At 48.7% G+C, this 15,296-nt stretch overlaps 1 protein-coding gene across 1 annotated transcript in view; it reads left to right on the top strand.

Annotated features, from left to right (window-relative positions):
• LOC106864447 (phosphoribosylformylglycinamidine synthase) overlaps positions 1–13,477 on the top strand; it is a gene marked incomplete at its 5' end in the record, with an annotated part of 57,003 nt that extends 43,526 nt beyond the window's left edge. The window contains 3 exon segments of the mRNA XM_088158545.1: positions 3,808–3,942; positions 7,091–7,252; positions 11,570–13,477. Of these exon segments, the coding sequence (XP_088014671.1) occupies positions 3,808–3,942; positions 7,091–7,252; positions 11,570–11,985 (713 nt within the window).
• Between the last annotated feature and the right edge of the window lie 1,819 nt (positions 13,478–15,296).

The raw sequence follows: 15,296 nt of genomic DNA, 5'->3' as shown, positions 1-15,296 counted from the left end.
AAAAATCTCGAATTTCTGAAAAATCCAAAAAAACCCCCGCGAAAATCGCACAAAAAACAAGGAAAAAATGGCGAAAAAATTTTAAAAAAATCGGATTTTTTGGGGATTTTTTGGGGTAGTCAAGGGTGAGGATTTGGGGGTTTTAGACCCAAAAAATGAGAAAAAAATCAAAAAATCTCAAATTTCTGAGAATTTCAAAAAAAAACCCCGCGAAAATCGCACAAAAAACAAGGAAAAAATGGCGAAAAAATTAAAAAAAATTTGATTTTTTGGGATTTTTTGGGGTAGTCAAGGGTGAGGATTTGGGGGTTTTATACCTAAAAAAAATTTAAAAATAAAAAAATTTCAAATTTCTGAAAAATTAAAAAAAATCCCATAAAAATCCCATTAAAAATGCCCAAAAAATTAAAAAAAAATGCATAAAAAATAAAAAAAAATTCGATTTTTTTGGGATTTTTTGGGGTAGTCAAGGGTGAGGATTTGGGGGTTTTAGACCCAAAAAAATGAGAAAAAAATCAGAAAATTCTGAATTTCTGAAAAATCAAAAAAAAACCCCGCAAAAATCGCACAAAAAACAAGGAAAAAATCGCGAAAAAAATAAAAAAAAAATCGGATTTTTTTTTATTTTTTCGGGTAGATAAAGGTGAGGATTTGGGGTTTTTAGACCCAAAAAATGAGAAAAAAATCAGAAAATTTCAAATTTCTGAAAAATAAAAAAAATCCCATAAAAATCCCACAAAAAATCCCCAAAAAATCCAAAAAATTCCCATAAAAAAATTTAAAAAAAAATCGATTTTTTGGGGTAGTCAAGGGTGAGGATTTGGGGGTTTTAGACCCAAAAAATGAGAAAAAAATCAAAAAATCTCAAATTTCTGAAAATTTCAAAAAAACCCCCGCGAAAATCGCACAAAAAAACAAGGAAAAAAATGGCGAAAAAATTTAAAAAAAATTCGATTTTTTTGGGATTTTTTTGGGGTAGATAAAGGTGAGGATTTGGGGGTTTTAGACCCAAAAAATGAGAAAAAAAATCAGAAAATCTCAAATTTCTGAAAAATGGGAAAATCCACAAAAAAACCCCACAAAAATCCCATTAAAAATGCCCAAAAAATAAAAAAAAAATTGCATAAAAATTACAAAAAAAATCGATTTTTTTGGGGTATATAAAGGTGAGGATTTGGGGTTTTTAGACCTAAAAAAATGAGAAAAAAATCAGAAAATTTCAAATTTCTGAAAAAATAAAAAAAATCCCATAAAAATCCCACAAAAAAATAAAAAAAAAATAAAAAATAAAAATAAAAATAAAAATAAAAATAATTTTAAAAATTCGATTTTTGGGGTAGATAAAGGTGAGGATTTGGGGTTTTTTAGACCCAAAAAATGAGAAAAAAAATCAGAAAATTTCAAATTTCTGAAAAATTAAAAAAAAATCCCATAAAAATCCCATTAAAAATGCCCAAAAAAATAAAAAAAAAATTGCATAAAAAATAAAAAAAAATTCGATTTTTTGGGGTAGTCAAGGGTGAGGATTGGGGGATTTTAGACCCAAAAAAATGAGAAAAAAATCAGAAAATCTCAAATTTCTAAAAAAATGGGAGAATCCCCCCCCAAAAAACCAGACAAAAATCCCAGAAAAATTAAATTATTAAATTATTTCCCCCATTATTTCTCCCATTAATTCCCCCATTAATCCCAATTTCCCATTATCCCATTAATCCAAATTTTCCCATTTTTGCCATTATCCCAATTATCCCAATTATCCCAATTATCCCAATTTCCCCATTATCCCAATTTCCCATTATTCCCAATTCCCCCACTAACCCCATTATTCCAATTAATCCCAATTCCCTCATTAACCCCATTAACCCCATTAATCCCATTAATCCCATTAATCCCATTAACCCCATTATTCCCAATCCCTCATTAATCCCATTATTCCCAATTCCCCCATTAACCCCATTAATCCCAATTCCCCATTAACCCCATAAATCCCAATTTTCCCATTAACCCCATTAACCTCATTATTCCCAATCCCCATTAACCCAAATAACCCCATTATTCCCAAATCCCCAATTAATCCCATTATTCCCAAATCCCCCATTAACCCCATTATTCCCATTAATCCCAATTACCCATTAATCCCAATTCCCCCATTAACCCCATTAATCCCAATTCCCCATTAACCCCATAAATCCCAATTTTCCCATTAACCCCATTAAGTCCAATCCCCCATTATTCCCAATAACCCAAATAATCCCATTAATCCCAATCCCCCATTAACCCCAATAACCCCATTAACCCCATTATTCCCAATCCCCCATTAACCCAAATAATCCCAATAATCCCATTAATGCCAATTTCCCATTAATCCCAATTAACCCCATTATTCCCAATAATCCCATTAACCCCGAATTTCCCATAATCCCCCAGGCTGGGCCGCCTCCATTCGCTTCAATCCCAAAATCCCAATCCCCCATTAATCCCAATAACCCCATTATTCCCATTATTCCCATTAATCCCAATCCCCCATTAACCCCAATTCCCCAATTAATCCCATTATTCCTAATAAACCCCATTAACCCCATTATTCCCATTATTCCCCATTAACCCCATTTTTCCCATTAATCCCAATTCCCCCATTAACCCCATTAATCCCAATAATCCCATTAACCCAATTAACCCCATTATTCCCAATAATCCCATTAACCCCATTATTCCCATAATCCCCCAGGCTGGGCCGCCTCCATTCGCTTCAATCCCAAAATCCCAATCCCCCATTAATCCCAATAATCCCATTAACCCCATTAATCCCAATCCCCCATTAACCCCATTATTCCCATTAATCCCAATTCCCTCATTAACCCCATTAATCCCAATAACCCCATTAACCCCATTATTCCCAATCCCTCATTAATCCCATTATTCCCATTAATCCAAATCCCCCCATTATTCCCAATCCCCCATTAACCCCCATTATTCCCATTAATCCCAATTCCCTCATTAACCCCATTAATCCCAATAACCCCATTATTCCCATTAACCCCAATTACCCATTAATCCCAATTCCCCATTAACCCCATAAATCCCAATCTTCCCATTAACCCCATTAACCCCAGTGACCCCATTATTCCCATTAATCCAAATCCCCCATTAACCCCATTAACCCCAATTCCCCCATTAACCCCATAAATCCCAATTCCCTCATTAACCCCATTAATCCCAATAACCCCATTATTCCCATTAATCCCAATTCCCCATTAATCCCAATTCCCCCATTAACCCCATTATTCCCAATCCCCCATTAACCCCATTATTCCCATTATTCCCAATCCCCCATTAATCCCATTATTCCCATTAATCCCAATCCCCCATTAATCCCCAATTCCCTCATTAACCCCATTAATCCAAATAACCCCATTATTCCCATTAATCCCAATTACCCATTAATCCCAATAACCCCATTAACCCCGTTAACCTCATTATTCCCATTAACCCAAATCCCCCATTAACCCCATTAATCCCAATTCCCCCATTAACCTCATTATTCCCATTAATCCAAATCCCCCCGTTAACCCCATTAATCCCAATCCCCCGTTATTCCCATTTTTCTCAATCCCCCATTAATCCCAATAATCCCAATAATCCCATTAACCCCATTATTCCCAATAACCCAAATAATCCCATTATTCCCAATCCCCCATTAACCCCATAAATCCCATTAATCCCAATTCCCCCATTAACCCCATTAATCCCATTAACCCCATCATTCCCAATAACCCCATTAACCCCATTATTCCCATAATCCCCCAGGCTGGGCCGCCTCCATTCGCTTCAATCCCAAAATCCGCGCGGAGCTCGAGCGCTTCCGGAACCGCCCGGACACCTTCAGCCTGGGGGTGTGCAACGGCTGCCAGCTGATGGCGCTGCTGGGCTGGGTGGGGACAGGTGAGTGTCACCTGACCTGTGTCACCTGTGTGTCACCTGTGTGTGTGTCACACCTGGCCCCCGTGGGGACACCTTCAGCCTGGGGGTGTGCAACGGCTGCCAGCTGATGGCGCTGCTGGGCTGGGTGGGGACAGGTGAGTGTCACCTGTGTGTGTCACCTGTGTGTCACCTGTGTCACCTGTGTGTGTGTCACACCTGGCCCCCCGTGGGGACACCTTCAGCCTGGGGGTGTGCAACGGCTGCCAGCTGATGGCGCTGCTGGGCTGGGTGGGGACAGGTGAGTGTCACCTGTGTGTCACCTGTGTGTCACCTGTGTCACCTGTGTGTGTGTCACACCTGGCCCCCCGTGGGGACACCTTCAGCCTGGGGGTGTGCAACGGCTGCCAGCTGATGGCGCTGCTGGGCTGGGTGGGGACAGGTGAGTGTCACCTGTGTGTCACCTGTGTGTCACCTGTGTCACCTGTGTGTCACCTGTGTGTCACCTGTGTCACCTGTGCGTGTGTCACACCTGGCCCCCCGTGGGGACACCTTCAGCCTGGGGGTGTGCAACGGCTGCCAGCTGATGGCGCTGCTGGGCTGGGTGGGGACAGGTGAGTGTCACCTGTGTGTGTCACCTGTGTGTGTGTCACCTGTGTGTGTGTCACACCTGGCCCCCCGTGGGGACACCTTCAGCCTGGGGGTGTGCAACGGCTGCCAGCTGATGGCGCTGCTGGGCTGGGTGGGGACAGGTGAGTGTCACCTGTGTGTGTCACCTGTGTGTCCCCAAGGTGTCCCTCCCCCCTGGTGACACTCTGGTGACATTCCCGGTGTCACAGGCGATGTCCCTGCGGGTCCGGGGATGTCCCTGGGTGTCCCCAAAAGTGTCCCCACCTTTGTCCCCTTTGCGGTTTCCCTTTCGGGGCTGTCCCGGGGCTGTCCCAGGTGTGTCCCCTCGCTGTCCCCTCGCCCTCGGTGACACTCTGGTGACACTCTGGTGACACCGCGGTGTCACAGGCGATGTCCCCAAGGGCCTGGCAGTGGCCGTGACATCCCTGGGGTGTCCCCAAAAGTGTCCCCACCTTTGTCCCCTTGCGGTTTTCCCTGTCGGGGCTGTCCCGAGGCTGTCCCAGGTGTGTCCCCTGGCTGTCCCCTCGCCCCTGGTGACACCCTGGTGACACCCTGGTGACACTCTGGTGACACTCTGGTGACACTCTGGTGACATTCCCGTGTGGCAGGCAGTGCTTGTGACATCCCTGGAGTGTCCCCAAAAGTGTCCCCACCTTTGTCCCCTTTGCGGTTTCCCTTTCGGGGCTGTCCCAGGTGTGTCCCCTGGCTGTCCCCTCCCCCCTGGTGACACTCTGGTGACACTTTGGTGACACCCTGGTGACACCCCGGTGTGGCAGGCGATGGCCGCGGGGGCCCGGCAGTGGCCGTGACGTCCTTGGGGTGTCCCCAGAAGTGTCCCCACCTTTGTCCCCTTTGGGGTTTCCCTTTCGGGGCTGTCCCGGGGCTGTCCCAGGTGTGTCCCCTCGCTGTCCCCTCCCCCCTGGTGACACCCTGGTGACACTCTGGTGACACTCTGGTGACACTCTGGTGACATTCCCGTGTGGCAGGCAGTGGCTGTGACATCCCTGGAGTGTCCCTAAAAGTGTCCCCACCTTTGTCCCCTTTGGGGTTTCCCTTTCGGGGCTGTCCCAGGTGTGTCCCCTGGCTGTCCCCTCCCCCCTCGGTGACACTCTGGTGACACTCTGGTGACACCGTGGTGACACCCCGGTGTGGCAGGCGATATCCCTGCGGGTCCGGGGATGTCCCTGGGTGTCCCCAAAAGTGTCCCCACCTTTGTCCCCTTTGGGTTTTCCCTTTCGGGGCTGTCCCGGGGCTGTCCCAGGTGTGTCCCCACGTTGTCCCCTCCCGCTCGGTGACACCCTGGTGACATTCCCGTGTCACAGGCGATGTCCCCAAGGGCCCGGCAGTGGCCGTGACATCCCTGAAGTGTCCCCAAAAGTGTCCCCACCTTTATCCCTTTGGGGTTTCCCTGTCGGGGCTGTCCCGGGGCTGTCCCAGGTGTGTCCCCTGGCTGTCCCCTCCCCCTCGGTGACACTCTGGTGACATCCCGGTGTGGCAGGCAGTGGTTGTGACGTCCTTGGGGTGTCCCTAGAAGTGTCCCCACCTTTGTCCCCTTGGGGTTTCCCTTTCGGGGCTGTCCCAGGTGTGTCCCCACGTTGTCCCCTCCCCCCTGGTGACACTCTGGTGACACTTTGGTGACATCCCGGTGTCACAGGTGATGTCCCTGAGGGTCCGGGGATGTCCCTGGAGTGTCCCTAAAAGTGTCCCCACCTTTGTCCCCTTGGGGGTTTCCCTTTCGGGGCTGTCCCAGGTGTGTCCCCTGGCTGTCCCCTCCCCCTCGGTGACACTTTGGTGACACTCTGGTGACACCGCGGTGTCACAGGCGATGTCCCCAAGGGCCTGGCAGTGCTTGTGACATCCCTGGAGTGTCCCCAAAAGTGTCCCCACCTTTGTCCCCTTGGGGTTTCCCTTTCGGGGCTGTCCCAGGTGTGTCCCCTGGCTGTCCCCTCCCCCCTGGTGACACTCTGGTGACACTTTGGTGACATCCCGGTGTCACAGGCGATGTCCCCAAGGGCCTGGCAGCGGCCGTGACATCCCTGGAGTGTCCCTAAAAGTGTCCCCACCTTTGTCCCCTTTGGGGTTTCCCTTTCGGGGCTGTCCCGGGGCTGTCCCAGGTGTGTCCCCACGTTGTCCCCTCCCCCCTGGTGACACTCTGGTGACACTCTGGTGACATTCCCGGTGTCACAGGCCATGTCCCTGCGGGTCCGGGGATGTCCCTGGGTGTCCCCAGTTTGTCCCTAAAAGTGTCCCCACCTTTGTCCCCTTTGGGTTTTCCCTTTCGGGGCTGTCCCAGGTGTGTCCCCACGTTGTCCCCTCCCCCTCGGTGACACCCTGGTGACATTCCCGTGTGGCAGGCGATGTCCCCAAGGGCCCGGCAGTGGCTGTGACGTCCTTGGGGTGTCCCCAAAAGTGTCCCCACCTTTGTCCCCTTTGGGGTTTCCCTTTCGGGGCTGTCCCAGGTGTGTCCCCTGGCTGTCCCCTCGCTGTCCCCTCCCCCTGGTGACACTTTGGTGACACTCTGGTGACATTCCCGGTGTGGCAGGCGATGGCCGCGGGGGCCCGGCGGGGGCCGTGGCGCTGGAGCGGAACCTCTCGGGTCGCTTCGAGTCGCGATTCGTCACCGTGCGCGTGGAGCCGGGCCCGGCGATGATGCTGCGGGGGATGGAGGGGGCGCGGCTCGGGGTGTGGGTGGCGCACGGGGAAGGTACTGGGCAAACTGGGAACACTGGGAGGGACTGGGAGTGAGGGATACTGGGGATACTGGGAGCACTGGGAGGGACTGGGAGTGAGGGATACTGGGAGCACTGGGAGCACTGGGAGGGGATACTGGGGATACTGGGAGCACTGGGAGCACTGGGGGATGGAGGGGGGCGCGGCTCGGGGTGTGGGTGGCGCACGGGGAAGGTACTGGGCAAACTGGGAACACTGGGAGGGACTGGGATTGAGGGATACTGGGGATACTGGGAGCACTGGGAGGGACTGGGAGTGAGGGATACTGGGAGCACTGGGAGCACTGGGAGGGGATACTGGGGATACTGGGAGCACTGGGAGCACTGGGGGATGGAGGGGGCGCGGCTCGGGGTGTGGGTGGCGCACGGGGAAGGTACTGGGCAAACTGGGAACACTGGGAGGGACTGGGAGGGGCTGGGAGACACTGGGAGGGACTGGGGGGCACTGGGAGTGAGGGATACTGGGGATACTGGGAACACTGGGAGCACTGGGAGGGACTGAGGACACTGGGAGGGACTGGGAGTGACTGGGAGGGGATACTGGGAACACTGGGAGGGGACTGGGAGAGATTGGGAGGGGCTGGGAGTGAGGGATATTGGGGATACTGGGAGCACTGAGAGGGACTGGGAGACACTGGGAGGGACTGGGGGGTACTGGGAGTGAGGGATACTGGGAGCACTGGGAGCACTGGGGGATGGAGGGGGCGCGGCTCGGGGTGTGGGTGGCCCACGGGGAAGGTACTGGGCAAACTGGGAACACTGGGAGGGACTGGGGGGCACTGGGAGTGACGGATACTGGGGATACTGGGAGCACTGGGAGGGACTGGGGGGCACTGGGAGTGACGGATACTGGGGATACTGGGAGCACTGGGAGGGACTGGGAGTGACTGGGGGCACTGGGGGGCACTGGGAGTGAGGGATACTGGGGATACTGGGAGCACTGGGGGATGGAGGGGGCGCGGCTCGGGGTGTGGGTGGCGCACGGGGAAGGTACTGGGCAAACTGGGAGCACTGGGAGGGGATACTGGGAGCACTGGGAGTGACTGGGGGATACTGGGGGACACTGGGAGGGACTGGGAGTGAGGGATACTGGGAGCACTGGGAGCACTGGGGGATGGAGGGGGCGCGGCTCGGGGTGTGGGTGGCGCACGGGGAAGGTACTGGGCAAACTGGGAACACTGGGAGGGACTGGGAATACTGGGAGGGGCTGGGGGACACTGGGGGTGACTGGGAGGGACTGGGAGTGAGGGATACTGGGAGCACTGGGAGCACTGGGGATGGAGGGGGCGCGGCTCGGGGTGTGGGTGGCGCACGGGGAAGGTACTGGGCAAACTGGGAACACTGGGAGGGACTGGGGGACGCTGGGAGCACTGGGTGGGACTGGGAGTGAGGGATACTGGGGATACTGGAAGGGATTGGGAGGGACAGGGGGCACTGGGAGTGAGGGATACTGGGGATACTGGGAGGGACTGGGAGGGACTGGGGGGCACTGGGATTGAGGGATACTGGGAGCACTGGGAGGGACTGGGAGTGAGGGATACTGGGAGGGACTGGGATGGAACTGGGGGGAACTGGGAAGGATTGGGAGGGAACTGGGAGGGAACTGGGAGGCACGGGTGTAACTGGTCTGTCACTGGGCTGGAACTGGGCTAGAACTGGTCCCTAACTGGTCCCTAACTGGTTTTGCTGGTCTCTAACTGGTTTCTAACTGGTATAACCAGTCCATAACTGCTCTCTAAGTGGTCCCTAACTGGTTTAACTGGTCCCTAACTGGTTTAACTACTCCCTAACCAGTCTCCAACTGGTTTAACTGGTATAACCAGCCCCTAACCAGTCTAACCAGTGCCTAAGCAGTCTCCAACTGGTTTAACTGGTTTAAACAGTCCCTTAAGAGTCTCTAACTGGTTTAACTGGTGTAACCAGTTTAACCACTCCCTAACTGGTCTGTAACTGGTGTAACCAGTATAACCAGTCTGTAACCAGTATACCCAGTCTAACCAGTCTGTAACCAGTATAACCAGTCTATAACCAGTATACCCAGTATAACCAGTATAACCAGTCCCTCCCGTGTCCCCCAGGCCGTTTCCAGTTCCGCCCCCCGTCCCTTTTGGCCACCAGTGTCCAGTCTATGACCAGTATAACCAGTATACCCAGTATATCCAATCTATACCCATTATAACCAGTCTATACCCAGTATAACCAGTCTATAACCAGTATACCCAGTATACCCAGTATAACCAGTCCGTCCCGTGTCCCCCCAGGCCGTTTCCAGTTCTGCCCGCCGTCCCTGTTGGCCACCAGTGTCCAGTCTATGACCAGTATACCCAGTATACCCAGTATACCCATTATAACAATCTATACCCAGTATAACCAGTCTGTAACCAGTCTAACCAGTCCCTCCCGTGTCCCCCCAGGCCGTTTCCAGTTCCGCCCCCCGTCCCTTTTGGCCACCAGTGTCCAGTCTATAACCAGTATAACCAGTATACCCAGTATAACCATTATAACCAATCTATAACCAGTATAATCAATCTATACCCAGTCTAACCAGTCTATAACCAGTATACCCAGTATACCCAGTATAACCAGTCCCTCCCGTGTCCCCCAGGCCGTTTCCAGTTCCGTCCCCCGTCCCTGCTGGCCACCAGTGTCCAGTCTATAACCAGTATAACCAGTATAACCATTATAACAATCTATAACCAGTATAACCAGTCTATACCCAGTATACCCAGTCTATAACCAGTATACCCAGTATACCCAGTGTGTCCCGTGTCCCCCAGGCCGTTTCCAGTTCCGCCCCCCGTCCCTGCTGGCCACCAGTGTCCAGTCTATAACCAGTATAACCAGTATACCCAGTATAACCATTATAACCATTATACTCAGTCTATACCCAGTATAACCAATCTATACCCAGTATAACCAGTCTATAACCAGTATACCCAGTATAACCAGTATAACCAGTCCCTCCCGTGTCCCCCCAGGCCGTTTCCAGTTCCGTCCCCCGTCCCTTCTGACCCCCAGTGTCCAGTCTATGACCAGTATAACCAGTATACCCAGTATACCCAGTATACCCATTATATCCAATCTATAACCAGTATACCCAGTCTGTAACCAGTACACCCAGTATACCCAGTCTAACCAGTCCCTCCCGTCCCCCCAGGCCGTTTCCAGTTCCGCCCCCCGTCCCTGTTGGCCACCAGTGTCCAGTCTATGACCAGTATACCCAGTATACCCAGTATACCCATTATATCCAATCTATAACCAGTACACCCCAGTATACCCAGTCTAACCAGTCCCTCCCGTGTCCCCCCAGGCCGTTTCCAGTTCCGTTCCCCGTCCCTGTTGGCCGACCAGTGTCCAGTCTATAACCAGTATAACCAGTATACCCAGTATACCCAGTATACCCATTATATCCAATATATAACCATTATAACCAGTCTATACCCAGTATACCCAGTATACCCAGTGTGTCCCCGTCCCCCCAGGCCGTTTCCAGTTCCGCCCCCCGTCCCTGTTGGCCACCAGTGTCCAGTCTATAACCAGTATAACCAGTATACCCAGTATACCCAGTATACCCATTATATCCAATATATAACCATTATAACCAGTCTATAACCAGTATAACCAGTTTGTAACCAGTATACCCAGTCTGTCCTGTCCCCCCAGGCCGTTTCCAGTTCCGCCCCCCGTCCCTTTTGGCCACCAGTGTCCATTCTATAACCAGTATAACCAGTATACCCAGTATAGCCAGTATAACAATCTATACCCAGTATAACCAATCTACAACCATTATAACCAGTCTATAACCAGTATAACCATTATAACCATTATAACCAATCTATACCCATTATAACAATCTATACCCAGTATAACCAGTCTATAACCAGTATACCCAGTATACCCAGTATAACCAGTCCCTCCTGTCCCCCCAGGCCGTTTCCAGTTCCGCCCCCCGTCCCTTTTGGCCACCAGTGTCCATTCTATAACCAGTATAACCAGTATACCCAGTATACCCAGTATAACAATCTATACCCATTATAACCAGTCTATACCCAGTATAACCAGTCTGTAACCAGTCTAACCAGTCCCTCCTGTCCCCCCAGGCCGTTTCCAGTTCCGCCCCCCGTCCCTGCTGGCCACCAGTGTCCAGTCTATAACCAGTATACCCAGTATACCCAGTATACCCAGTATACCCAGTATACCCAGTATATCCAGTCTATAACCATTATAACCAGTCTATAACCAGTATACCCAGTTTGTAACCAGTATAACCAGTCCCTCCCGTGTCCCCCCAGGCCGTTTCCAGTTCCGCCCCCCGTCCCTGCTGGCCACCAGTGTCCGTTCCGGCCTGGCCGCGCTCCGTTACGTCGATGACGGCGGCGCCCCCACCGAGCGTTACCCCCTGAACCCCAACGGCTCCGCGCTGGGCGTGGCCGCGCTGACGTCACCGTGCGGCCGTCACCTGGCCGCCATGCCACACCCCGAGCGCTGCGTGCGCACCTGGCAGTGCCCCTGGGCCGGCCGCAGCGGGGCCACCGGGGCTACCGGGGCTACCGGGGCTACCGGGGCTACCGGGGCTACCGGGGCTACCGGGGCTACCGGGGCCACCGGGGCTACCGGGGCTAGCGGGGCCAGCGGACACGGGCCCTGGATCCGCATGTTCCGCAACGCCATGGAGTGGTGCCTGCGGTGGCCGGAGGGAGAGAAGTGACCGCTGAGTGACCGCTGAGTGACCAATGAGTGACCAATGAGTGACCAATGACTGCTGAGTGACCAGTGATGAGTGACCCTGAGTGACCATTGAGTGACCACTGAATGACTCTGAGTGACCCTGATTGACCAATGGGTGACCCTGAGTGACCAATGAGTGAGCAATGAGTGAGCAATGAGTGACCACTGAGTGACCCCTGAGTGAGCAATGAGTGACCACTGAGTGAGCAATGAGTGACCAATGAATGACCCTGAGTGACCCCTGAGTGACCATTGAGTGACCAATGAGTGACCACTGAGTGACCATCGAGTGAGCAATGAGTGACCCGAGTGACCCTGAGTGACCAGTGAGTGACCTTGAGTGACCACTGAATGACTCTGACTGACCCCTGAGTGTCCAGTGTGTGATGACCATTGAGTGACCACTGAGTGACCATTGAGTGAGCAATGAGTGACCAATGACAGCTGAGTGACCCTGAGTGACCAATGAGTGACCAATGACTGCTGAGTGGCCAGTGATGAGTGACCCTGAGTGACCGAGTGATGAGTGACCCCTGACTGACCCTGAGTGACCCTGAGTGACCACTGAATGACCCTGAGTGACCCCTGAGTGACCAATGAGTGATGAGTGACCAATGAGTGATGAGTGACCCCTGAGTGACCCTGATTGACCAATGGGTGACCCCTGAGTGACCAATGAATGACCCTAGTGACCCTGAGTGTCCAGTGTGTGACCCTGAATGACCATTGAGTGACCCTGAGTGACCAATGAGTGACCCCCTGAGTGACCCTGAGTGACCATTGAGTGCCACTGAATGACTCTGAGTGACCCCTGAGTGTCCAGTGAGTGACCCCTGAGTGACCGAGGACTGATGAGTGACCCGAGTGACCCTGAATGACAAATGAGTGACCCCTGAGTGACCCCTGAGTGACCAATGAGTGTCCAGTGTGTGACCCTGAATGACCATTGAGTGACCCCTGAGTGACCAATGAGTGACCAATGAGTGAGCAATGACAGCTGAGTGAACCTGAGTGACCAATGAGTGACCAATGAGTGACCCCGAGTGACCCTGATTGACCAATGGGTGACCCTGAGTGACCAGTGAGTGACCCTGAGTGACCAATGAGTGACCCTGAGTGACCAATGAGTGAGCAATGAGTGACCCGAGTGACCCTGAGTGACCCCTGAGTGACCCTGAGTGACCCCTGAGTGACCACCGAGTGACCAAGGAGTGACCAAGGAGTGACCGAGTGACCAATGAGTGACCATTAACCCATGAGTGACCAATGAGTGACCATTCACTGACCAATGAGTGACCCCTGAGTGACCTTGAGTGACCCCTGAGTGACCAATGAGTGACCCTGAGTGACCGAGTGACCCTGAGTGACCCCTGAGTGACCATTGAGTGACCACCCCATTGACCCATCTGACCCCCCCCAGGAGGGGGCGGGGCTTGTAATTACGAATAAAGTGCTCTTAATTAATTGATTAATTAATGACTAATGACTCATTAATGATGTCATCGGGGAAGTCGGGGGGGGGACACCGGGGCTGCCCCTCCCCCACCGCTCGCAGTGGCCACGCCCACATGGCCACGCCCCCTTGGCACGCCCACATGGCCACGCCCCCACGGCCAAATAACATTTTTAATTTGATTTGTTAATTAAAATAATTTTTTTTTTTTTTTTTTTGGTCGTGAGATAAAAGCAAGGCTGGAAACTGAAGAGATTATTTAAAAAATAAATAAATAAATTTATTAATTAATTTATTAATTTATTAATTACTCAAAGGGAGGGGAAAATCAAATTTAGAATAAGATTTTTTTTTTTTGGTCGCTTTTTTAAAAAAACTTTTATAGCCAGACCACCTTTCGTTTTATAAATTTCTAGTTATATATTTATATAGAAAAAAATTTTAAAATAAAAAAAAATTAAAAAAAAATAAAAATTAAAAAAAATTAAAAATAAAAAAAAATTAAAAATTAATTAAAATTAAAAAAAATTAAAAATTAAAAAAAATTAAAAAATTAAAAAATAAAAATTAAAAAAAAAATTAAAAAAAATTTAAAAATTAAAAAAATTAAAAAATTAAAAAAAAAAAATTTAAAAAAATTAAAATTAAAAATTAAAAATTAAAAAAATTAAAAATTAAAAAAAATTAAAAATTAAAAAAAATTAAAAAAATTAAAAATTAAAAAAATTAAAAAATTTTAAAAAAATTTAAAATTAAAAAAAAAATTAAAAAAAATTTAAAAATTAAAAAAATTAAAAATTAAAAAAACAAAAATTAAAAAAACAATTAAAAATTAAAAAAAATTAAAAATTAAAAAAAATTAAAAAATTAAAAAATAAAAATTAAAAAAAAAAATTTAAAAATTAAAAAATTAAAATTAAAAAAAAATTAAAAATTAAAAAAAATTAAAACATTTTAAAAAAATTAAAAATTAAAAAAAATAAAAATTAAAAAAAAATTAAAAATTAAAAAAAAATTTTAAAAAATTAAAACTTAAAAAAAAATTAAAAATTAAAAAAAAAAATTAAAAAAAAACAGAAAAAAACCCCAAATTCTGACAAACCCTCCCATCTTGTTCCCTTCCTCCCCGGTGGAAAATCGGGATTGGGGAATTTTTTAAAATTCCCGAAGAACAGCTGGAACCCGAAAACATCTGGAAAAAGGAACATCAGGGCAGGGCTGGGCCGGCCTTAATCCCTGAAAAAAAATTTTATTTTTTTTTTTAATTAATTAATTAATTCATTCCAACCCTGATTAATTTGGGGGGCAAAAAGGAAAAAAAAAAAAAGCTGAAAGGCTCTTTCTTAATTAAATTAAATTAAATTTAATTAATTAATTCCCGCTGAGTAACAAAACTAAAACCGGCAGAGAAACAAGAAAAAAAACCAAAAAAAACAAAAAAAAAAAACAAGAAAAAAAATAAAATTTTTTATTTATGGAAAAACCGAAATTATTAAAATTAATTAATCCCCCCGCAGCACGCGGGGGGGGGGGGGGGGTTCATTAAGGCTAATTAATTAATGAATTAATTAGGAGAATTTAACCCTGATCGCTTTAAAAAAAAAAAAAAAAAAAAAAAATCGCTTTTATTGAGGGGATTTTTTTTTGGGGGGGGGAATTCCTGCTGGGGTTTGGGGGGGAATTCTGGGGTTTTTTGGGGGTCCCTGCTGGGTTTTGGGGTCCCCCTGAGGTTTTTTGGGGTCCCCTGAGGTTTTTGGGATTCCTGGTTGGTTTTGGGGTCCCTCTGAGTTTTTTTTTGGAATTCCTGGCGGATTTTGGGGGTTCCTGAGATGTTTTTA

This window comes from Sturnus vulgaris, unplaced genomic scaffold (assembly GCF_052056855.1).
Source record: "Sturnus vulgaris isolate bStuVul1 unplaced genomic scaffold, bStuVul1.hap1 Scaffold_547, whole genome shotgun sequence".
In the NCBI taxonomy this organism is placed as follows: Eukaryota; Metazoa; Chordata; class Aves; order Passeriformes; family Sturnidae; genus Sturnus; species Sturnus vulgaris.
The sequence above is the reverse complement of the archived record's forward strand: the minus strand, read 5'-3'. Positions and strand labels throughout refer to the sequence as shown.